Raw genomic sequence first — 24,284 nt, forward strand, 5'->3', positions numbered from 1 at the left:
TGTCAAACATTTTCAGAACGCCCGTAACGCTTGGCAAGCGTTTTGATCGCTAAATGTTTGTCAAACGTTTGGCGAAAGCGGCTATGTAGGTCAAATCAGCAAAAAAATAGAAAAATTGAAAGAAAAAAAATATTTTCTTTAAAAAAAATATTTTTCCAATTTTTGTTGTTGTTGTTGATAGCAGCACTTGGCAAGTTGGCATTATGTCCAGGGACTCTCCAAATCCATTAAAAAAAACCATATAGGGCCTATATCAAATTAAAAATTGTATGCCAATTACTTTAAATTGAATGGACCTCATTAACAACAATAAGATCTTGAGCTGATAGCCATAGTAAGTTCCATGCCATCAAGCTAAATTTTAATTCACTATGCATGTGATATGATCTAAGGGAGTGAGTCGCATGTCGGCAATTTTCAATTAGAAGTTTTTTACATCATTTTCTGGCAGTTTACGAATGCTACATTTTGAAGCAAACCCCTATCAAAATCGACATCTGGTTACAAAGTTAAGAGCAATTTATCAATGGCTGGAAACAATAGAAAACAAAAGAATTTGAACACTTGTTTTGCCTGTATCTCAAAAACAGTCCATCTGACTTATTCCACTTGATCATGTCAGATATCATTAATTCTATCGTGGTTCCATTTTCTTAATTGATCACCAAGTCTCATTCCGTAATCTCCTCTCTCCACCTATGCTATTGGCTACACTCATTGAATACCATCAAATGCAGCCAATGGGACATCATGACCCACAAGCCCCAGGGACCCAACACAACAACTCAACCTTTTTTCTATTTATTTATCCTACACCATTATAGAGCGCTTGCAATTCTGTTTTTCATCCATACTGCACCGTGATCATTTCACAGTATAGCTGGAGGCCACTCTGTGCCAATTTTAGTCATTGCATCCCATACAGTTGGTGACTCATCCAGTATATTGCTTTTACCATGGATCCATGCATCATAACCAGTCGGATAAAAAGACCAAAGACTATGCAAATATCCCTAGTTGTAATATAATACAAAATTCACTAACAATCTGCCAATCACAGACAAATCCAATGCATAGTTCCAATCCCAGCTTCCTGGTTATATCAAATGAGCTATTCCAGTTGAAATCCATACACCCCCTGTGTAAGACATGGTCCTGACCCTACCCATGGTTTTTTCATGGAAGTGAAAGAAGAAACAAAAAAGGATAGAAGATGAACAAAGAAGTCACTTGGTACCCCCTGGGAATCGAACCTTGGACCCGAGCATGCCACGCAGAAGGTCACTGGTCTGTAGCCACGGGTTCCCTGGGTATATGAAGCCTGTTAGTAGGCACCGCAAGCACCTCACACAAACTTTCAGCTGACTCAGTGAGCCGTGCATGAACACACACACACACTGCATGACGCAGCAATTTGTACATGAAAATAGGTGTGTTTGTCGATCGGCGTGGTGCAAAATGAATGCATTAAATATTAAAATAAAGTTGATATCCGTAAAATTCAAAGTTTCCCCAACATTCACCTTTTTTAATTTTTTGATTTGCATGAAAAATAAGCGAGTTATCGTGATTTTAATCCCAAGCATTCGTACGGTGAATGGGCGATTTCTCACCGGAGGCGCCCCTCCCGGCGCATTATAAAAGCATTGGAACACAAACCTCACCCCTGTCACTGATTTCTTTGGACGATTCCGTGACGTGTCTCGCGACCTATGACCTGAAAAATGATATTTTTGGAAAGGGGAAGCCCGGAAATATACTGCCTGTCGTTCGAAATTTTCCAATATGGCCACCAGAAGTGGAGTTCGAAGAACAGGTAAACAACCTTCATTTTCATCCTTAAATACGATAAATATGAAAATTTCGATACATAAACATAAAAATATGGACTTTCAAGATTAATTTGGTATAACGATTGTGATATTTTGATGCCATGCACGCATCGAAATTTGGCGATAAACTTGACCATTTCCGTGTTGTAATTTTCAGAGCCGGACGAACGGACCGATGAACACGATCACGCATTCACTGCCGAAGTTGAGCATTTATCGGGATGGTCTTCTGAAGAATTAGACGCATTACTGACAGAATTGATAGTTCCAGGTAATTATTTTTCCATAATTCAATAAATATGATATTACTTTAATATAAAATATTAAAATATTCATGATTAAGCGAGTTTTTGGTTACAAAATGTGGGACGAAAGTCAAGTAATGCGAGAAAAATTAAGAATACCAGGGCGTGTGTGAAGAGAATGTAAATACCGTGTAAACATAAAATACGGGTCACGTGATGATTTTATGAATGAATTGACCAATGGCGTAGCAGATTGACATTCTGCCTGGCTGTTCCGTTTATCTATCGCCCTCCTTACGTAATATTGGGTGAATATTGAATTAGCTGATTAAATTCCATCAAAAATTATTTTAAATGAATAAAAAAAAAAAGTAAGCGATTTTGAGTGTCAAAAGTAGTCTTGAGTTGTAAAAAATATTAATTATGCCTATGTTGAGTGTTGGGATTAGCATTTATTTGTTTGTTTGTTTGTTTGTTTATTTGTTTGTTTATTTTTTTTTCTTATTTATTTATTTATTTATTTATTTGTTTGCTTGTTCCTACATTTTCTGATAAGTGTTGGGATTGCTTATTTATTTATTTATTTATTTATTTGTTTGTTCCAACATTTTCTGATAAGTGTTGGGATTGCACATTTATTTATTTATTTATTTGTTTGTTTCTTTGTTTGCTTGTTCCTACATTTTATGATAAAACAAAAGATGATGTTGGTTTGTGTTTAGATAAAGATGGATTTTTCCCAAATTAATTTTCAATTGTCTTCTCCCTGTGCAGATCACTGGAATGGAAAACCATGTGGAGCTTTGTTGGAGGCAATTCGCTGTCGCATAGTTGCTTCAAATCAAACCTACAAAGACCTTTTTCCACCTGTCTTTGATGCTCTGAAGTTGAAGATGCCATCTCGCCTTACTGGGATGCTAGCAAAGGTACAGCGAAGAGTTCTTCAAGCACAGACGAGTGGCAACTTGATGATTCTCGCTGAGGAAGTCCCTGGTCTTGCAGTCTCCAAAACACCCGAGAATGAAATAGGCCCACACTGCAAGCAAATCGGCATCACTCCTACCTTACTTCTGGAAGGTTTGTGTGTTTTTTTCTTCTTTTTTTCTTTTTTTTTTTGGTGTTTTTTTTTTTTTTTTTTTTTTTTTTTTTTTCATTTTCACTTGAATATCCCTGCGTCAGTTCCATTCCACAGGTTTTGAAGCTACAAATGAACCACACAACAGCTTGAACATTGAATGTGGACAATTAAAAAAAAAAAAAATAAATAAATAAATAAATAAATAAAGCAGGTGAAAGTATGATTATGTTATCAAAAATCAATACTAAAAATGAAAGGGTTTGTTTTTATTTTTCTGCAGGATCATCTTATACACCAAGTGCTGTGAGTGTTACCAATGCAGTGGTTATTGAGTTACTCAGGTATCGAGAGAAAATGAATGCGACATGGCAAGTCGTTACAGATGTGTGGTGGCCCAACATTTTCCATACAAATACACCTTTAGGCACCATTGAAAGCAGTTGGAAAAATGTCAACAAGAAACGTCAAAGCTTACGTAAGGAGGAACTGAGCGAGTTTCTAAGTTCTATTTACACAGTTCCTGTCCCAAAGCCTCAACGCCAAGATGAAGAGAGTGACGATGAAGGTTACGATGATGACAGTGATTTGGAGTTTTATCCAGATTTCATCTCTGAAGAAACTTTCAATCATATGGGAGACTGTATGGAGTACCTAACTGACCTCCTGCAAGAAGAAGTGCTGCAACATGATGAGTCAAACAGAGACCGTGTAAAGGTTGAAAAGGCACTTGAGCATGCTAATCAAATAAACAAAGAACTCAAAAAGCAAGTCAGTACTTTGCAAAGAAGAAATGTAGTGAGACGATTGGAACGTCGAGAGCAGGAACTTGAAGACTCGCACAAAGAAAACCAGAAGTTGAACAAAAGGATACAACAACTTGAAAAGAAAATTAAGACTCTGCAGAAAGATAAAAAACGAAAAGGGGACTCTAGAATTCACTTCAAGAAAAGTGCAGAGAAAAGTAAATCTGCACAAAAAGAACTAAAAAAACAAGTACAATTGTTAGAGCTAGAAAATGATGATCTGAAATGTCAATTAGACCACATAATGGAGGACAAAGAAATTGTAAGTTTTGAAGGTGGAAAATACACCAATGATATAAGGTTGGTATGCTTTGAATTGATAGCACGTGGAGTCAGTAGTAACAATGTGTCAGATATTATCCGCATCGTCTTGCGAGATGTAGGGAAAATGAATGTTGGACGGTTACCCAAACCCACACTCATACGGTACCTTAGCATCGAGCAAGCTATGCTTAGTAAGGAATCAGCACGTGCAAAAATAGAGGCCTCAGACCATGTTACTCTCCAAGTTGATGGCACTACCAAAAAGCGGAAAGGGTACACCACTTTTATGGCATCGACAGATGATGGGACAGTGGGCATGTGTCTACATGACATCCACACAGAAAGTGCAGAGAGTCTACTTCAAGAAACAGAAGAAACGTTAGATGAACTCAACACGCTCAATATCAACAAGGACCAGGGTCACACTCTGCAACTTCTCGCAAAAATTAAGAATACAATGACGGACAGGTGTATTGTGAATAAAGCCTATATAGAGAAACTAGAAAAATGGAGAGCCAAAGCCCTGCCTCAAGTTACAGAGAATTGGGAAGACATAGACGATGATGTTAAGCAACAAATGCTGACAATAAATGATATGTATTGCGGTAAACACTTGGTCCTAAATCTGCAAGAATACGCTGCTTCCGCTCTCTTTGAGTGGGAAATAATAGAGGCAGGAGAAAATAAACTAGGCCGTGAAAAAAAGGTCCTATGGTCCAGAGGAAAGGAATCGGCAACCCTACTTACAGTCCGTTCCTTCTGTAATCTACTTGGGCCCGAGTGCGATGAGAAATCTGGGATGGTAGAAGACTTCAAATCAATCCTCACCACACACCATAACCAGTCCAAATCACATCTGCAGTCATACAGAGGCAACAGATTTAATGTACCATTCCACAATTCCGCAGCCACATACCATCACAAACAACATTTCTCCACACTCGTCGCCTCTCTTGATCAAAAGCGCGAGGAGAATATGTTTATCAAATGCTTGAAACTGGACTTGCAAGACGACATCATACTAGCTGGCATGAGAGCGATGGGGATTATATGTGAACACATAACAACACCACTTATGCAGATGATCGAGAGTGACCTCCACATTCTAGACACGGATAAGTTTTACACCAGGCTGCATCAAAAAGTCCTAGACTGGATGATAGACCCGTCACCACTTGTGAATGATAGCACCATCTTGTTTCCTGAATTCCCACCTGTCAGAAATGAATTACATCATTCACTCTATGAGACGACGTCAGGGAATATTGAGCATCTGACAAAGCAGGCACTCTCGGTCATCATGCATAACCTTCATGTGTGTATAATTCGCCAACTTCAAGATCATCTTCCAGAAGGTAAATTCTACAATGCTGAGCATCTGAGAGAGGAAACAACATCATGCCCCAAGGATAACCTGGCTCCAGAGCGTATGTTCGCAGGTCTGGATTATCTTAGGCGAAAGATGCCAAATGCAAACACGGTTGCATTTGAGGGTATTCTCCTTTGGAGTCTAAATAAGACCAGGAAATATCTTGACGACATGACTGACAGTCAACGAAGCAGGTACATTGAGGATGCAAGAAAGAACAGACCATCATTCCTTAGACTCTACCAGCAGAAGAGTGCCAGAATCAAGTCAACACTCGCAGAAAAGTTAAGGATGAGTAGGGAAAAGAAGGAAGCAAGACAACGCCAACAGACCAAGCAAGCTGCTGAGAATACAGCAAATGCCCTGAAGCTTTGTGGGTTCTTATGTAACTCAGCACAAGATGTAGACAGACTGAAGGCTGATTTGAAGGGAAAGAAGCTTGAAGCTGCGCTCATATCCCAGATCAAACACTGGAAGTCTTCAAATAAAGGCGGAATTAGGAAAGATCTCTTCTATCTTACCAACAAAGGTAAACACCTCACTGCCGAACAGTTAGAAAATAATCTAAAAAACATCATCCTGCAGGTCATGACTACTGTGGAGAGCTTGGAAGAGCAGCCTGGTAGTTCAAACTCCAGTGAAACTCCAGGAAACAAAGACCAGCAAAAAAGTGAATTAAAACGCAGGCTGTTGGCAAAGCTTTCTCCAACAAAGAGGCGTCGCAAAGGGCCATTTCCTAGTGATAGGATTATTGGTAAGCGAATTCGTCACATGTTCATCGACTCTGAAGGAGGTGGAATGCTTGAATGCAAGGCATTAGTTTTGAGGAAAGCCACAGAGGAAGATATTGATGAATTAGTTGAACAAGATGATCGAAAGCACATTGGCGTGTATACATTCTACACCATTATGTATGAACCTCCACACGAGGAAATGTTATGTTATCCACTCGAGAAGGAATGGGATGAAGGTACCTTAGATCTCATGTAAAAATGCAAACAAGTAATATCACAAATTGAATAAGTTTGTTATTTTAAGGTGGTTCAAGTTTTTAACATCCAATCAAGTACTGAACAATAATGAATTGTTAATTAATTTCTAAATTTCTTTATGAGGTGGTTAAACAAAATGAAAGTGAAATTTTACTACATGTATAAGTACAGTTGTGATTATTGCTCAGTTTTTGAATGATTGAAAATGTACTTTATCTGAAATAAGTAAAATTGATCCAAATCTACTTGCAATTTATTGCATGATACATGTATCCAAAATCCAAGAACCAAGTGTACTGTAATTTTAAGAATTCTGATAATCACAAGGAGCAATGTATTGGAAACAAACAAATTAATGCAACTTACCATAGCACCTGAAAAGGAAAGTAAACACAACAGACACAAATTTATTGGCAGTGATGAAGACAAACTAAAAAATTGCTCCTTGGTCAGCAGACTCAGTACCCATGTACCTTTATTTAATTTTGAATAAAGTTTTAAGTAACTTAACTTTGTAAAAAGTGAATACATTTTAGCTTATGAATTTGTTGTCAAGATAAATGCAACATTTATACATCATTTGCAGAGAACCGCCATAAAATTGTTGGATTATCTTGAGCATGACCTTATTCATAGGAAATGTGTATTTACTTCAAACATTATTAATTAATGTAATCATGGAAATAATTTCAATTATTTTATGATAATTAATTTTGTTTTCAAGATAGGTTTATAAACAATTGAACCAAAGATTTTGTGCCTCAATATTGTTTCGAAGTTCAAACACATTTCATGACTGAAATCATTTGTGTGTGATGTCAAAAGAGACTACACAGACATTTATGCATAATTAATCAAGGTAATTGATTGGTATAATTTGCATAATATTGATGAGCAATCTTTGATATCAGTAGCTTAAACTACAGATAAAGTCATGATCTCAATTTGTGACATTTTATATGACTCTAAGTACTTATGCGTTATGTCAGGAGAGCATTTACGCATATTTAATTAGGCAATTTTGCATAAAAGGGTGATTAAACAGCCTAATTTGCATAATGCTAAACTGATATCTTTAATATTGTTAGCTTAATATGCAGATAGAGTCATGATCTTAACTGATGCCAAGTTATATGGTTATAAGTACTTGCGTTAAGCCAGGAGAGCATTTTCGCATATTTAATTAGGCATTTTTGAGTAAAAATGGTAATTAATTAGCCTTATTTGCATAATTTGTATGTAATTGTGTTTTTTTGTCATTTGCAATAAATATCTATACATGAAAAAGATGTGTACCAAGTTTGATGGTTGTAAGTAGTTGCGTTTTGTCAGGAGAGCCTTACGAATATTTAATTAGCTGGACTTAGTCATTTTTTTCGCAATTTTGGGTTAGTCCCATGGCAGTGAATTGAACGAAAAGGCGTTTTCATTACTGTGTAACGACAAATCTAAATGTCCAATCTGCTTCATTTTTTCTTTGCTCCTAAATTTGGCACTTGAATTATCAGGAAAGTTAAATTCCAGTGACCTCATATGAACAATTCACTATGAAAATTTAATGGGAAAACCCAAAAATGTGATTTTCTCCCTTTTTGCCCAAAATGGCTGAAAATAGGCCGAAATACGACAATTATAATTGACCATAACTCGAGAACGGAAGGTCCGATTTTAAAAAATTTTTCAGATTTGTGATCCTCTCATCAAACTGCATATAAAAAGTTTAATCCTAATATCTTTGGAGAAACTTTGAAAAATAGTGTGATATACCTACTGTTAGGCTGATTGCGTCATCGCATCACATGGAATGCATGCACTTCTGCATGAGCACTTACATGTAGTTTTAAAAATAGTGAGCTTTAGTGAGAACTGGTTCGGTTAGGGTTAAACTCCCACACAGGTTGACATCTTTCAAAAGGAGTCACCCATTCAGCTCACTCCATTCACACTCCATGTGGAAGATTAAGAATATGTCTTCCATAGGGGTATAGTTTTTTCAACTGGGATAGCCCAATACTTTATTTACAGCTCAGCAAAGCCCACTATTTTTCAATCAAAAGTACATTGGGCTTTTATTTCTATAAAACATGACATTTGCATTTTATGTATCCATCATCACTAGCCCTCTATTCCATCCACTCTACATAGTGTACATTGATTATCAATTTCCACATTGTTTTCTAAACAGAAAGTATGGCCATTTGATTTGTCAATTCCTAGTCATCAGCATTTCTCATATTATTCATGAGTCAAGTAATACTCATCCGTTATTCCTGAAAGCACTTGAAAAGCATGCAGCAGACTATAGCACCACAAATATACTGAAAATGGATGAGCCCAAGTCTCCAAATAAAAAATATAATTTCAATATAAATTTTACACTTTGTGAAAACATAAATATTATTTCTCCCACCATAAGTATTAAAGCATACATATTTATTAAGCAATGAGAGCGGGCTGATATTTGTTTTAATGCATATAAACTAGTTTATTAAAGTACTTGATGGTTCTTTGTATATTCTCGTAAAATTTTAATGAAGTGAAATCACTCTTCTTCTTCAGTATTTACACAAGAATATTGCGACAGAATTATAAGGATGTGATTCACCCCCATCAAGTTTCATCACTTCTTACTATCTAAACAGAAATATTGGCATTTTTGAAATACACACAACACAAAAAGAAAGTCTCACTCCAATGATCTGTCATAAATCTAAACCTGATCATATGGTAACAATTGGATACATTGAAATTGCCAGGAGAGCATTAAATAGCTCTTCAGGAGCTCTCAGGAAGAGCAATAGGAGAGCGATCTGAAAAGCAAAGCATCAGTGAGGAATTTTTTTTCCGTCTCACCAGTGATTGAATTTTTTTGTCTCACTAGTTGGGTGAATTTTTTCTCTCACTAAGGCCAAAAAAAAAAATTGTTTGTTTGTCCTCCACAGCTTTGAAAGAGGACGTGCGGGCGGGCGGATTTTTTTTTTTTTTTTTTTTTTTTTTTTTGATTTGGTGTATTCCTGGACCTAGTTAGAGCTAAATGCTACAATCATTCATGGTGACTTAAAAAACCCAACATTTTGTTTCTTTAATATGCAGTTAAAGCTATAATTTGTGTTCATGTCATAGTCTTTTAATGATTTCAAATGCAATGTATTTTGAAGTCACTCAAAATAATAGACTATGACATGAACACAAGTTATAACTTTGCATATTGAAGACACAAAATGTTTTTGGGGGGCTTTTTTTACTTTCAATCATGAAAGATCTTAGTACCGGTATTTAGCTCTAGCTAGGTCCAGATCTATACTACTCCAAATCTGAAACAAATTTGAATTTTACTTATTTTTATAAAAAAAAAAATAGAAAAAAAAATATTGGTCAGGCCTTAATCTGAGGAGCGGGCGGTGGAGGACAAACAAACAACTTTTTTTTTTTGGCCTAATGGGCAAAGTTTTTTTTTCTTCAAAAACTTCCTAGCCCCTTCCCCCAATAATATCTAATGGTGTGTCCCTTGTTTTCAAAAACAGCAAAGTTACACTGCCAGCCCTAGCTACTTGGATATTCCAGTTGAATCCACACACCCCTATGGAAGACATGACCTTTAAGGAAGGTGACCTGAATCACCTGATATATAATTTGGAAAATCAAATTCTTCAAAACTTACGTATAACTTATGTATAACATGAAATGTCATCTCTTCCCTTTCAAGCACTCTTGCAAAAAGAACATGTAAATGTTTTTTGTAAATGAGACTAATACCTTATGGAATTACCAACATTTATACAGCGTGATATTGGTAGTCTACAGTGTTTTTATTAAAATGATAATCATCATGATCATGTAATATATTGATTTCAAGTGAAATACCCTAGTTTTCTCAGTACCATATTGAAATTTGAAGCTCCTACTCGGTCTATTTCCGAAGATATCATAAAAAAACTGTCCAATTCATCTAAACTGTGGTATACCACAGTTGAGACTATGTAATTCGACAGGTTTTTAATGATTTCTTCAGAAATATACATGTATACCAATTTGGAACGCCTAATTTCAATATGTTTTAAATGAGAAAAATATGAGCTTTTACCTGATGCCAAAATCTGTATTTTGATTGGGTAAAGAAGGGGAGGATGGATTTCAACTCGAATAGTCCAATTTATAACCATGATATTAATCATGTTTATATTGCGGTCGATTTAATGAAAATAACAAGCCATCCAACATCACCTTGAGATTGTTCACTTGAAAAATATCTACTATCAGCAAATCAATAAAAATTATTATTGCTTCAGAAAACATTTGATTGTCATTGCTTTTTATTCAATGACATTCACAACAATACAATGTAAACACTATAATTAGTGACCATGGTCATGGTGAAAGTTCAATCCTAGTTCATCATCATGTATGTGGGTACATGACATGCTCCTGGACACCAAGGTACATGTATATGTACATAGGCTTTGACATTCTTGATACAATCAATCATCCTTAATTTCTGGGAAAGTGATATGTCCCATGGCTCATTGGCAGTCATTCAAGCGCTTCATATTATGTAGCCATGATTGCCCAGTCTTCCAAGCTCTGCAAAGTAGGAAACTATGGTTTGTTAATACTGGCTAAATAGGCAGCCAACAGACCTTGTAGCTCTGTAAACTGGCCAAGCAATGCTTTGGTGGACCATAAAGGTGAAACAGGGGACAACAGACAGAATAGTGAAAACAAAACATCCTATAGAGGCTATTGTTCTAGGTGTTACTTGTGTCATGAGACTACATTTTAAACACCCCAAGTTATATTATGACTATTTTGTTGTTGAAGGTGACTCAGTACATGTCACCACAGCAAACACCAAAATGAACCCAGTCTACCTGGGTTTTTGTTTCCTGAATCTATCATCCAGTTCAATAACCTCATCGATCATTCCTGCTTTTTTGTGATTGAAACACTACAAGCTTATATAACATTGATTCATAACATATATTACTAAGGGATATATAGGAATGTTATTCAATTTAAACAATGAGTCACTTCAGATATTTTTTCAGTATCTGGATGAAATGTGAATAGGTTACAAAAAAGCTTTTGCTTTGTCAAGTTTTATCCCCCCCCCCTCTCTCTCTCTCTCTCTGAAAGCCATATAATGTAACATTGGCTGAGGAGGATGCCTTCAATATTTTTCAAAATTCTGCTTTTTACACAAATTTTGTACTTAAAATTACATAATATACCCTGCAAAAATGAAGACATTTGGGTGCTGTAGTTTTGTCACGATGGAAATGTTAATTGAACGTGTATGCGATGTTCATAACACAGTACGTACATGGCGTGCGGGATGGTTAACTCACATCAAAGGACTGTGCCATAGCACGACCGCCGGAAAGACATGCATTGGCAATATTGGCGCTGGTAGTAAATTCCAATTTTCTTTGCTATACCTCAGTTGTTCGGCTCAAAATTAAAAGGGAACACATCTGATAGTAATAATAAGCTAACATTTTATGGAAAAGAAATACTAATCTATTTGAAAGGAAATGTTACAAGACGGCTTTAACTTTTATAATATTGGCACTCATGCAGATTGCTGAGATTAAAAGGACAGTTTTAGTGAAACATTGAAAGTTGGTAATCTCAAGGTACTGCCTTTAATTGATCAATCAATTAATACAATACAACAATACTTTCATCAATATTGTCCTTCAGTGTCATTTATTTATTTCATGCGCTGCATGACGATCCTACCAAACTCAAGAGGAAACAAAGTATTATCACGTTATTGGTGAACTTAGAATACCATATATAATTCAATAGGAAACAATAGATACAGTATACCCACAGGAATAGAATTAAGCTCTGATAATTTGTTAGGAATTATTCCAAGTAAATCACAGACCCACCTCCCACTCAATGACATTACCTGTAGGCTATTGCTAATGCACATACCTGCACCAGATACAACCCAGCTCAATTTGCATTCGATAGCCTCAACCTCAAGGGTGTACAATTATGACCCGACACAGTTACATTGTACACACTCCACTTAGAACTTGTGAGGATTTTGTCACACACACACACCAAAGAGGCAAAAGTCTTAGCTGGAACAAAAGTCTTAGCTGGAACATCATATTGATGGCTGCATCTTGCAGATGAGATTACTGAAGTAATCGATGTGTGTAGGACACGGTTGTGCTAGATCAGGAAGTTTCACATGACTATGGTTGCTCTTTTCCAATCTCTACAAGGCATATTCTTGCATGACAACATGGTTCACTGATATACATCTGTCAGTAGGGTCCAAGGATTTGTCTTTGCCAATAGATTTTCACAAGCTTACATTATGGGTGTATCTACTCAGTTAATCGCTGGTTCAAATCAGAATGGTTCTGATTTTTTCCCCTCCTTTATTATATTGCTAGTTTGTCTGAGCTCCATTTCTTTATCAGTTCTATGCGATTTTAAAATAATGACATTAAATTTCTTCAGCGCATCATGGAATTCTATGTGGAAAAAAAGTTTTAAAAAAACTTCTTTTTTTCTTTTTCTTCTGGGAAGGTTTTGCGCAAGTCCTGAAAATCGCGTGCCATACAGCCTTAGCAAGAACACTGAAACATACATGTACATACACTGTCCGAGTATTTTAACACTTTAGTTTAAAAAAGTCTTATAAATGAAGAAATAGTATTTACCTGGACTTTCTACTCTTTTGTAGTGATATGGATTGATGCACACTTCCTTCTGTTTCTTGCCGAAAGCATAATCACAATAGTCTAAAGATTTTAACTCATGGTGGCTCTGCAAATCAGGCCAGCGCCATACACGGCAATATATCACATGGGGTAGTCCCTTCCGATGTGACACCTGTAATCTACCGTCCAATGAACGTGGGATGGTCACACATTTGCTTTGTTCTCCAGGCTGTGAAAGAGCCTTCTCCAACTCCTCCATGGCACCTTTCTTCTTTTTCAGTTTCTTGACTAGCGAATCCACTGCTTTCTCTGCCCATTTCTCTTCCTCGTCACCCTGTTTCCAGCCCAAAAGGCGCTTCACCACTGGACTGGTGAAGGAAAACAAGCTAGCCATACTCATTGTTCACTCAGGTGTAGCCAACTCAGTGGCCAGGTTCTTTTTGACACCAATATGAAAAGTAGTCTTCAGCATACAAACAGACAAGCAATTTCAAGGTTTTTTTTTATTTCTTCTTGATTTCCTTTGGTTTTCTGCAAAAACACACAAACAAACATTACTACTATTTATTAAAACATGTGCTATAGTACAAATTATTCCCTCCCTCCCACTCATGCAAACAAATAAGGATTAAGTATATATGCTAGTAATATTTGGTCTCGCTCTCAAACAACACTCATAAGAATAAGTAACTTTAAAGAATATCCCAAGTGGCCATCTTATCGATAATCACATGTAAATGTTTGGAGCCGCTGCCACACTAAATTTGTATGTGGCAGTAACTACTTTCCATTATCCATTTACCAAACAAATAATTCCTCTCATGTATTAAACTTAATATTGAACTGCAACATTATCTGTTTGTTTCATAAACTTGTCAATATAGTTTGGATAAGTGCAAAAGTTGAATACAGCAAGTCTGGACTTGTTGCTTCACATTAATGTTTCTATCCCTTTCAGATTACCGGTAATACATTCATGGCTTTAATAATGTTCGCCACTTAGAATAATGTACAAATCATAAATTTTATGAAACTTTGTTCTTTTATAACATTTCACAATTCACAAGATGCTTTTAAATTGTTTGATCATATTAATTATTATAAAATGTAGTTGGATGAATTTCAATCTCTGTCAAAGACTACTCGCCATCGAGGAGGGGATCAGTACGGAAGCCACAAGTCGCACTCGAGGAGGGATGAGCTGCGAAGCTGCTTCCGAGAGTGTGTGGTACCCAGCAGTTTCTCTGGGTACAGGGTGTTAATCCAACAATCCGAATCTGGAAAACACTCCTTCAGTCCGACACGGCGACACTGCGTTAGTTCGAATCTAAAAAACACTGCGCTAGTCGAAAACTGAAAACCTTGCGCTAATCTGAATTTGAAAAACACTGCGCTGGTCCAAATACATTGTATGAATGTGGGAAACGATGCACCGGTCCGAATATCCGATATTCGGACTAGCGCTGTGTTTTTCAGATTCGGATAAGCGCAGGGTTTTCGGATTCGGACTAGCGCTGTGGTTTTCAGTTTCGGACTAGCAGTATGGTTTTCAGTTTTGGACCAGCGCAGTGTCTGACTGAAGAAGTATTTTACAGATTCGGACTAGCGCAGTGTATTTTGGGATTCGGACTAGCACTAGAGGCATGTCGGACTGAGCGGTGCACCCCGTTTCTCTCCCATGGGTAATAATATACACGTTGGGACAATACTACACAGAGTCTGTAGTCAGACCTGATCAATTTATCAGAGTTTGAATGTCACACAACTTTTTGAGATGTCCAGATTCATCCATAGTCCAATGATCATGTACAAAAAATGTTACAAGTCATGTCTCATCTAGCCTTATTCTTGACCAAATCTGCCACAAGAATAACCCTGTATCGCAACTCTAACATTTTGATAATATTAATTCAGTATCAGTTGTGTTACGAGTCACAAAAAAAAAGCCAATTTAGACAAAGATATATGACCTAATAAGTCACTGTACAAATTCAATGCTCAAGGCCAAGTCACTGAATATCACTTGCCTCATTTAAAGGGTTCGAATTAAGGAAAAATAAATGGTTGTCCCACGGACAACCAGATTACAATTTCTGGTTGTCCGTCTCAAGTTTTTGGTTGTCTGTAGGCCTACAACGGTGACAAAGGCTACAGATTCATGGTTGTCCGGTGGACAACCAAATCAGTATTCTTGGTTGTCCGGCGACTTTTTTAGTTGTCCCGGGCGAACGGACAACCAAAATTTCGAACGCTGCTCATTTACCTCCAGTCACAAATCATGACTTGTTATAAACTGATTTTAAATTATCAATATTAAAACATAACAACAAACAATTATGTGCATAAAATGTACACTTACAGAAATTACAGTAGGCTGAGTTGTACCGGTTAAAAATAAACAGCATGGGTACTTGATAGAATACATGTAGTACAAGCACTTCTCTCTGTGTCATGTCAACTCACAGTGTACCCCACAACACTAACACCCTTCTTTATTAAATAGACAATGCAGGAAATCCTCAACTTCAATTAACAACTACTGCAAAATGCTGACAAATTATACAGCTGTCAGTTATCAATGAGGTTTGGATTGACACATATCCTTTGTAGGATATCATATACTAGGATATCTAGTCCTCACAACTGCTCATGTATGTTGAGCACTTTTTAATTTAAATGTGAATCAATTGCAATAATATGTCTGGTCGGAAAAAGATAAAAGAGGCCCTATTCGCTGTCGTCAGTGTTCGAAATAAGCACTTATCCTCTTGTCCAAAAATCACTGGGGACAACCATATTAAGATATGTACTTATCCTCTGGACAACCTCTATATTTTACCTCTTAAATATGACACATTTCGGGGACAACCAAAATGTTTTGAGGACAAGCAGAATTTGTGCTTTGGTTATCCTCGGGACAACCTCCATATTTTCCTTATTTCGGACACTGGCTGTCGTACAAAATGTAGTGCATGTTAGTAACCATTGGTTACTGCTCCAAGCCTGGGCTCATATACATACACCTGTTCCAAATTTTGATATGCCAATAATGCCATAGGCTTTGTGTTGTGATCATTTCGATCAGTGGTTCGTAACAAAGAAAGCGTGATCCAGTTGACCTACATGAAGCAACGGTCATATTCAAACGTGCACTATGATGTGTTAATAACAATTAACATGTACAGGAACTATACAACCTTTTAAATGATAAGCACTCTGTTGCATTGAGATCACATTCCTATATTCAAAGGACACTGCACCTCAACTTCAAAAGTAGGGTGCAATTTTTAATTTGTCAAAGAATCTTTTCGAGTGCACACTCGAAATAACAACAAGTTCACTAACACACCCACATACATTGTATGAACAAAGCAAGCACTTAAATTCTGATCATCTTTTTGGATTAATATAATGCTTTGGGCCGGCACTTTGGGCTCTCATTTAGCGATTACATGTTATTTATCAATTATGCATGCAATCACCCAAACAGTTCAATGATCCATCCAGGAAATGTCCAAGTTTGGGTGCTTCCTGAAAACCTGTGTCTAGACTGATTGCCCATTGAAAATAGCACAGGAAGGTGTGAAGCAGACAAGATAAATCTTACCCTGCCCACAATCCTTTGCACATCATGCCATCTCATTTCATCAAATGTTCTTTACAAGTTCCATTTGTTTTCATGTTGAGAATATACTGGCCTCACACGGGTTGATAGTCACGTAATAAACACAATTTGCACAATCTGGATATGTGCTCTTTTCACTGAAGTACCTTTTGTCACTATCGACAGGCCTTGCCGTCTAGATTTTAAAGGAGAGTGGTTAATCACTCGCTAGCATGATGCTAGGCGAGTAGTAGAATTTTCACAAATAATTCATTTAAATATAATCAAGTAGAGCTTTGGTCTTAAAACGGTATTTATGAACTTATGTTGAAATGCGCGCGAAACGCACTAAAAATTTTAATTTTCTGTGCTTGGAGAGGGCACATAATCTATTAAATGCTGAATTGGCTAATTCAATTGCTGATTTTGGGATATTCGCAGCGAGTGATAGGCCTATTGAGTGTCTATGGCGAGTGGAAAATCGCTCGCTAGAAATCGAGTTTGGGCGAGCGAGAGCGATTGTAAAACATGGCTGACTCGGTAGGCCACTGGTTAAATAAAAGTTCTGACAAACAGGAATTGGTTTCGTGGTGAATTTATTTCTTCATACTGGTGCAGATAACATAAAAATAATTTGTAATATAAACTCCGGAGAACAGAAATGATAAAACAACCAGAGCAAAAGCTCCGTGTTACAACCCCATGTTGAAGCGTCTGTGGTATGAGATAGAGTGAACTCCGGTGAGCAAGCGCTACAGATTTTATCGGAAGTTCGTCAGTATCAGCCCACACAAATCCTGAGCTGTGATTGGTCAAGATTGCATTTCTATTGTTCCTAATGAATGACTCGGAATGATTCGACAATAGTCGTTTATGAAAGGAATCGAAATCGTGAATTTCCCAACAAGAATGTCTTAGAAAAAGGTAAGACTCCCGCATCAACATTCTGCACTGTAACACGATCACTCGCCTCAAACGGCAAGGTGTGTATTGACCCATGTTGCACTGGATAGGAATCAGTATTGAAATGGAAACAATGCAATGTGGCAAGTGAAATATGGTCATGCGTTATGAATTGGGGTATAGGAAAAGGTGGCGGGTTACATTTCTTTTTCTTTTTTTTCCAAACATTTTGTCACAGATCTACATGTAACTAATGGAAAGGGTTACTGAACTGGGTTTGGTCTTATTTTCTTGCTAATTTATCTGGCTAAAATTGTGGAAGGTAAAACTTTCATACTAAACACAGCCAAAATAAAAGTCTCCACTAGTTCAATCCCAGTAGTACTGGGATCCACTGGGTTTTTTTGCAGGGCCTGGAGGAAAAAAGTTTTGATTGATAATGTTATAAAAATCATAAAAATTATGTACGAGTGGCATGAAAAAACCTGAAGTGTTTGAAAAAAGCCTGGAAAGGTGTGTGAAATTGGGCTAAAAGGCCAAAAACTGGCTGAAATTAAAAGAAAGTGTGGAAATTTGGACAACAAAAAAGCCTGAATTCAGGTATAACCTGAAAATTCTCATGCCTATACGACTTTTGAACACCTCGCGGAGGTATTAGTGTTTACTTCTGAATCGAACGTGGGGACATGGAGAAAAGGCTGAACAATGAACATAGTAAATTATATTTACCTTCATTTAAATCTTTATGATACTTTCATTAAAACAAATATTCAAGCGATGATAGTGTGTAATATAAAAAAGGCGGTTCTCGAACCACGAGTCTCGCCTGCTTTCGTGACCGCCTGCTTTTGCGATTACTTTGGTAGAGGTAAATGAATTTGGCGGTTATCGGCTGGGCACGATTATCTGGCTGATGGTGACTGTACCCACCAAGTTTCATGCCCATATATGCAACAGTTTTTACTTATTTGACTTCAGATTACCCCTGGTGGACTCGAAATGACCTTCCCAAAATTTGGCTTTAAATGATGACTGTACCCACCAAGTGTCATGCCCATACGACAGTATTTACTCATTTGACCTCAGATGACCCCTGGTGACCTCGAAATGACCTTCCAAATATTTGGCTTTAAATGTTACCTGTACCCACCAAGTTTCATGCCCATCAGACAGTTTTTAATAATTTGACCTCAGATGACCCCTGGTGACCTCAAAATGACCTTCCAAAAATTTGGCTTTAAATGTTGACTGCACCCACCAAATTTCATGCCCATATGACAGTTTTTACTAATTTGACCTCAGATGACCCCTGGTGACCCCGAAATGACCTTCCAAAAATTTGGCTTTAAATGTTGACTGTACCCACCAAGTTTCATGCCCATCCGACAGTTTTACTAATTTGACCTCAGATGACCCCTGGTGACCTTGAAATGACCTTCCACACATTTGGCTTTAAATGTTGACTGCACCCACCAAGTTTCATGCCCATACGACAGTTTTTACTAATTTGACCTCGGATGAACCCTAGATGACCTCAGTGACCTTGACCCACTAACCAATACAAACTGGTTCTGTCTCGGGTCAAGATGCACCCACCCACCAAGTTTGAGGAACGTGCAACCCCTAGTCTCCGAGAAAATAGGCGGAAGGCAAACTTTAACCAAAACTTTAACCAAATTTGTCACATCCACACACACACACACACACACACACACACATACATACACACATACGGAAAAGTGATTATATAGTCTCCTGCCTTATCAGGCGAGACAAAAATATAAAATGTCACTATTTTCAGAGAAAAATGTGTTTTTAGACAAAATTTATAGTTTCTTTTCTGGATAGAGGTTGATTTGCCTCGGTCCCAGCCAGTGTGTGTCCCTCCGTCACTGAAATGGTTTGTTTTGACGAAGGAGCACAATTCGGCTAGGACCTAGACTAGAGGTTTTTTACTAATTGTATTGAGCATGCATGGTGATAAATTGACAAGAAATTCTTTCATTTATAAAATTCCCTTTAAAAGGAAAGCCCGGAGGGAAATCTAAGCAATAAATATACAATGTACGTCACTTATACGCCAATTTGGTTCTCAAGTGCCATGAAGTGGTGTCGGGATAGATCATGGGGTGTCATGGTTGGTCAAGAGGTTTCATTGATAAGTGGGTACCATGGTTGGTCAAGGGTTTCATGGTTGATTAGGGGTGTTATACTGGGTCAATCTATAGTTCTTTTTGACGTGGTCAACCCCTAATATCATTGGTTAAAGAGATAGACACTTTTTGTACTTTTGTGCACTTTACCCTCTTTCTTTTTAACCAAGCATCACAGAGAATCGTGCGATATGTCAAACTTTTCCTCTTGTCTTTAAAGGAACAAAAACACAGTGGTCGTATCCACTATCCAGAGTCCGAAATAAAGAAAATATGGAGGTTGTCCCGAGGATAACTAAAGCATAAATTCTGCTTGTCCTCAAAACATTTTGGTTGTCCCCAAAATGTGTCATCAAATATTACAATCAAACATGAAGTCTAAGGCCCGGCAAAAAACGTGATCTCGCTTTTCACGCAGTGATTCTCGCTATTAACCAATTATCTCGCTTTTTAAAAAAGTTTCCAAGCAGACACTTAATATAAAAATGTTGCTTTATGCCATAAAAGTTCGCCAAATTCCATTAAAATGCAGTTCCAACTTCGAAAAAGTGCAGAATTCAACAGCATTGCAAGCACAAGGTCGAAAGTGAAAAAGCCATCCTTTACTCAATAAAAACTGACATTTCATTTCAAATGAGTTCAAGTTTAGGCCAAAATATCATTATATTTATTGAATTACTGGAATATTTTGACATAATTCAAGGTCAAATTTTTGTCACTTTTTTCTTTAACACCGGCCGGCTGTCGCGACGGCAGGTTTGTTATTTACCGGTACATCTAAACATTGTTCTGAATCAACAATAGAGGGCAGCATTTTCGGGCGTTTTGAAAGCTTCTTGTGCCGTTTTTCGGGAAAATCTCGCTTTCTCGCTTTTCAAAATTTTGGATCTCGTTTTTTACCTCAAAAAATTGCTTTTTTGCCGGGGCCTAATGAAGTCCAAAGTCAAAATTTAATGTCAAGTTTTATATTTTACAATAATGATTTTGGAGGTAAAATATAGTGGTTGTCCAGGGGATAAGTACATAGCTCAATATGGTTGTCCCCAGTGATTTTTGGACAAGAGGACAAGAGGATAAGTGCTTATTTCGAACACTGGTCGTATCTGTAGGATCATTAATTGGTTTTAAGGGGTCGAGCTGTATTGTCTCAAATATCTCCGAAATGGGAGAAAACTGCAATGTTTGCTGTGAAATTTTGCCTAGCAATATCTATCTCAGGTGCAAAATTTATGGTGCACATGAAAGATTGAAGTCTTTAGATTAATATTTTAGCAATCTTAATATTATTAGTTGATAGGAAATTCTTCAAATATGCCTGTACATATAACGACGCATTTATAACAGCCCAATGCAGTTTTTTATAGGTGAACTCTTTTGGAGCAGTCCGTGTTGGTCGATGCCCCTATCTTTTTGCTGAGGTATTTACAGGAGCTTGAAATAAGAATTATGATAGATATTTGTGACTTCGAATGCGACGAAGGCATGTTCAAGCTCGTCAACATACAAACTTCTACCTGATTTTACAGTCTCGTCGACCACTGTCTGGCGCATGTTATTTTGTTACTCTAAATTCAACAAAATTCCATTTTTTAGGCAAAAAGACTTCTGGAGATACCATCCTGCATGTCCGTGTTCGATTTATGGTAATACAATTAACCAATTTTGAAATATCAATATTTTCAGATTCACGGAAGCCATATTTTGTACATTTTCGACAGTAACGAGTTAACGCCAATTTTGGTACAAGTTTGTCAGTTTTGCCGGGTTATTTATCCGGTTAACTAACGAATATCAAGGTTCATAGGCGAGCTAATAGCGCTATATTATTATATTACTTTTACTTACGATCTTCATAATGATTCCATTTGAGAACGAATATAACTCCTTATAGGTCTTCAACTTTGTCTTCACACGACTAGCCATATTTTATGGAGTGTTGCCAGGCAAGTCAAAAGCAAATTGGGACAAATCGGCACTAAATATGGCCCGTACCTACATGCACATACCACCCAAATGTCCATGTTATTTAGGGTACAATGTTAATGTAAATACATTGTAATATACAATTTTAAAACATTGTTGAAAATGTTCTAACATGCGTATGCGCGATTCTTTCTCCCGCTTGAGTTTTAATGTATACCTAGTATAAGATATTGACAGTCAATTCATAAGAAGCCCAAAGTTAATACTAACACTGCAGCGCTGGCAATACGACCAATTCTGTAAAACGATATGACAAGAATCGGTCCGCTTGATTTATCAGGTCTATAAAGGTGACAAAGGAACAGGTCTCTAGTTTGATTCCACAACCATTCAAACCGATCTCATGTTTTATTGTATTATCATGTATTAAAATGAGGATGGCTATGTCATAAATGGACCGGAACAATATAACCGTATACTACCACCTGTGTTGAAGGACAGTTCTGAGATACAGGGTGTTCCAGAATGATCTATACCGTGTTTGAAAAATTAATCAACAGTGTATTTAATTTAGAATACAATAGAGAGCTTATGAAATGACGTTACTTTAACTTTTAACTTTAATCGCGTCTAGAGGATTACAGAGGATTATGTATTCAAAACCACCTTGGTTTTGAATACATAATCTCTATAATCCTCTAGACGTTAAAGTTAAAGTTAAAGTAACGCTATTTCAAAAGCTCTCTAATGACATAAATGTCACCTACTTATTGTTTTACTTTCATTTCAAAAACTTGATTCGTTTTGGCGTGATATTGATATTCTTAAAACTGGACAAAAATTGCACGTGTGTAACTTACAGCACAGGCTTCATAAGCACCAGACATTGACCTGCTTTATCACTATCGCCCAGACGTAGACGTATTTTTGCAATATAGTGTAGAAATCATTCAGTTGTCAAAGGAGATACACCAAATTTGGCACAAATGTAGAGCTTGAAACACTGAATAATTCTTAATATTGATTTAAGTGACCTTTTTCATGTGTTTTCAATATTAGTCCCGATATTTGTGCTGAATTAAAAAAAAAATTTACGATCAATTTTACGCCAAAATGTAATTCTTATAGAGGGTATAACTTGTTTAAGAAAAACTTGCTGCAAATGTAATCTTCACCTTTTCCTAGTTGTGTGTTTGCCAATAGGGACATAAATACATGCTGTGGCACAAGGACGAATCTTCTCTATAATATTTTTATAATAGGCCCCTAAATCAATCTCTGCCGGCATTTCAAATGATGAAACTCATACACCGCAATCATTATTTTCGAAACTGCCGCTAAAGACGACACATGCAGTATTAGGTCAATCAAGCTTAACAAATACTTTATACCATGCATGCTAGTAATCGATAGATCATAACAAAATTAGCTGCAAAACTGTTTCCAAATAACTTTGTGCTGAACGGTTATTCATTATTTTCATAATAGATTGTATTGTCAAAACTTAAACTTCACCATTGTACGCAATATTCTGTAATTTATTTTAGAAACATTCGATCTTTAAAATCTTAAATTACCAAGAAAGCTAAATATATGTAATATTTAGAACTCAAAACAATACGACTGATAACAATGCTACCTACAAAATTCAACTTTCCCGGTATGGATCTTTCTGGGACACCCATGCAGCTTAAGATGACAGCGAGACAGGTTTCTCTAGATCGATTACACGGCCATTCATACCTATTACCTGTTTTAGGGAACAAACCAAAAATCGATATCGTCTTATAAACGAAACCAGTTTCGTTTAAGGGGTAGGGGGTAAAAATACTCGATTACGTTTGTACAAAAACATCGGTCTGAAGAATGTGTCATTATTATTATTATGTCAAAATTTCCAACATTTCATTATTACGTTTCTGGCATGGAGGGAGGGGGTCGGCTGAGAAACGAAACTAGTTACGCTTATTGGACGTCATCGATCTTTTGGTTTGTTCCTTATTGTAACCTTATAGAAGCCATACTTTTCACGCCGTACTGATTACCCTCTGTACGGAATGTTACATCACAATCTTGATCGACTTGACAACAGGCACACCCCCGGTACAAATAATTGTAAATGGTGGAAAGTCGATTTATGACAAAATGATTAAAAGTGATACTTTTAGGTATTATTCTGTTAGTTTCTGTTTGGCAAATCATAAATACTCACGTGTTTTGGTCAAAATGGCAATAATCTTTTTTCTACCCCTACCCACCTGAAATAGCTAAACACAACCCTTAAATGAGATATAGTCACTTTTTTAATTTTGTGCACTTAACCCCCTATCTTTTTAACCAAATATCCTAGAGAGTCGTGCGATATGTCAAACTTTTCCTCTGGTCATTAGGAACAAAAAAGTCACTGGTCAGCGTGACCAGTGGTCGCGTATCTG

The 24,284-nt window shown here is 36.9% G+C and overlaps 2 protein-coding genes across 2 annotated transcripts in view; one reads left to right on the top strand and one right to left on the bottom strand.

Moving 5' to 3' along the window:
* The window catches only part of LOC140160898 (mothers against decapentaplegic homolog 1-like), a 46,824-nt gene that overhangs the window by 16,829 nt on the left and 5,711 nt on the right, over window positions 1-24,284 (bottom strand). The window contains 1 exon segment of the mRNA XM_072184233.1: window positions 13,267-13,797. Coding sequence (XP_072040334.1) covers window positions 13,267-13,666 — 400 coding nt within the window. The 5' untranslated portion in view covers window positions 13,667-13,797.
* Window positions 1,503-6,981, top strand: LOC140160899 (uncharacterized). Its single transcript, XM_072184234.1, has 4 exons — window positions 1,503-1,816; window positions 1,990-2,103; window positions 2,852-3,154; window positions 3,436-6,981. Exons 1-4 carry the CDS (start codon window positions 1,786-1,788, stop codon window positions 6,579-6,581), a joined length of 3,594 nt encoding a protein of 1,197 aa, XP_072040335.1. The 5' UTR covers window positions 1,503-1,785; the 3' UTR covers window positions 6,582-6,981.

This window comes from Amphiura filiformis, chromosome 9 (genome assembly GCF_039555335.1).
Source record: "Amphiura filiformis chromosome 9, Afil_fr2py, whole genome shotgun sequence".
Lineage (NCBI taxonomy): Eukaryota > Metazoa > Echinodermata > Ophiuroidea > Amphilepidida > Amphiuridae > Amphiura > Amphiura filiformis.

Excerpts from the sequence above, each read along its gene's own strand:
- LOC140160899 (XM_072184234.1), top strand. The coding sequence starts at position 1,786 with ATGGCCACCAGAAGTGGAGTTCGAAGAACAG. Across the intron at positions 2,104-2,851 it reads GACAGAATTGATAGTTCCAG|ATCACTGGAATGGAAAACCA; the intron begins GTAATTATTTTT and ends CTCCCTGTGCAG. Across the intron at positions 3,155-3,435 it reads TCCTACCTTACTTCTGGAAG|GATCATCTTATACACCAAGT; the intron begins GTTTGTGTGTTT and ends ATTTTTCTGCAG.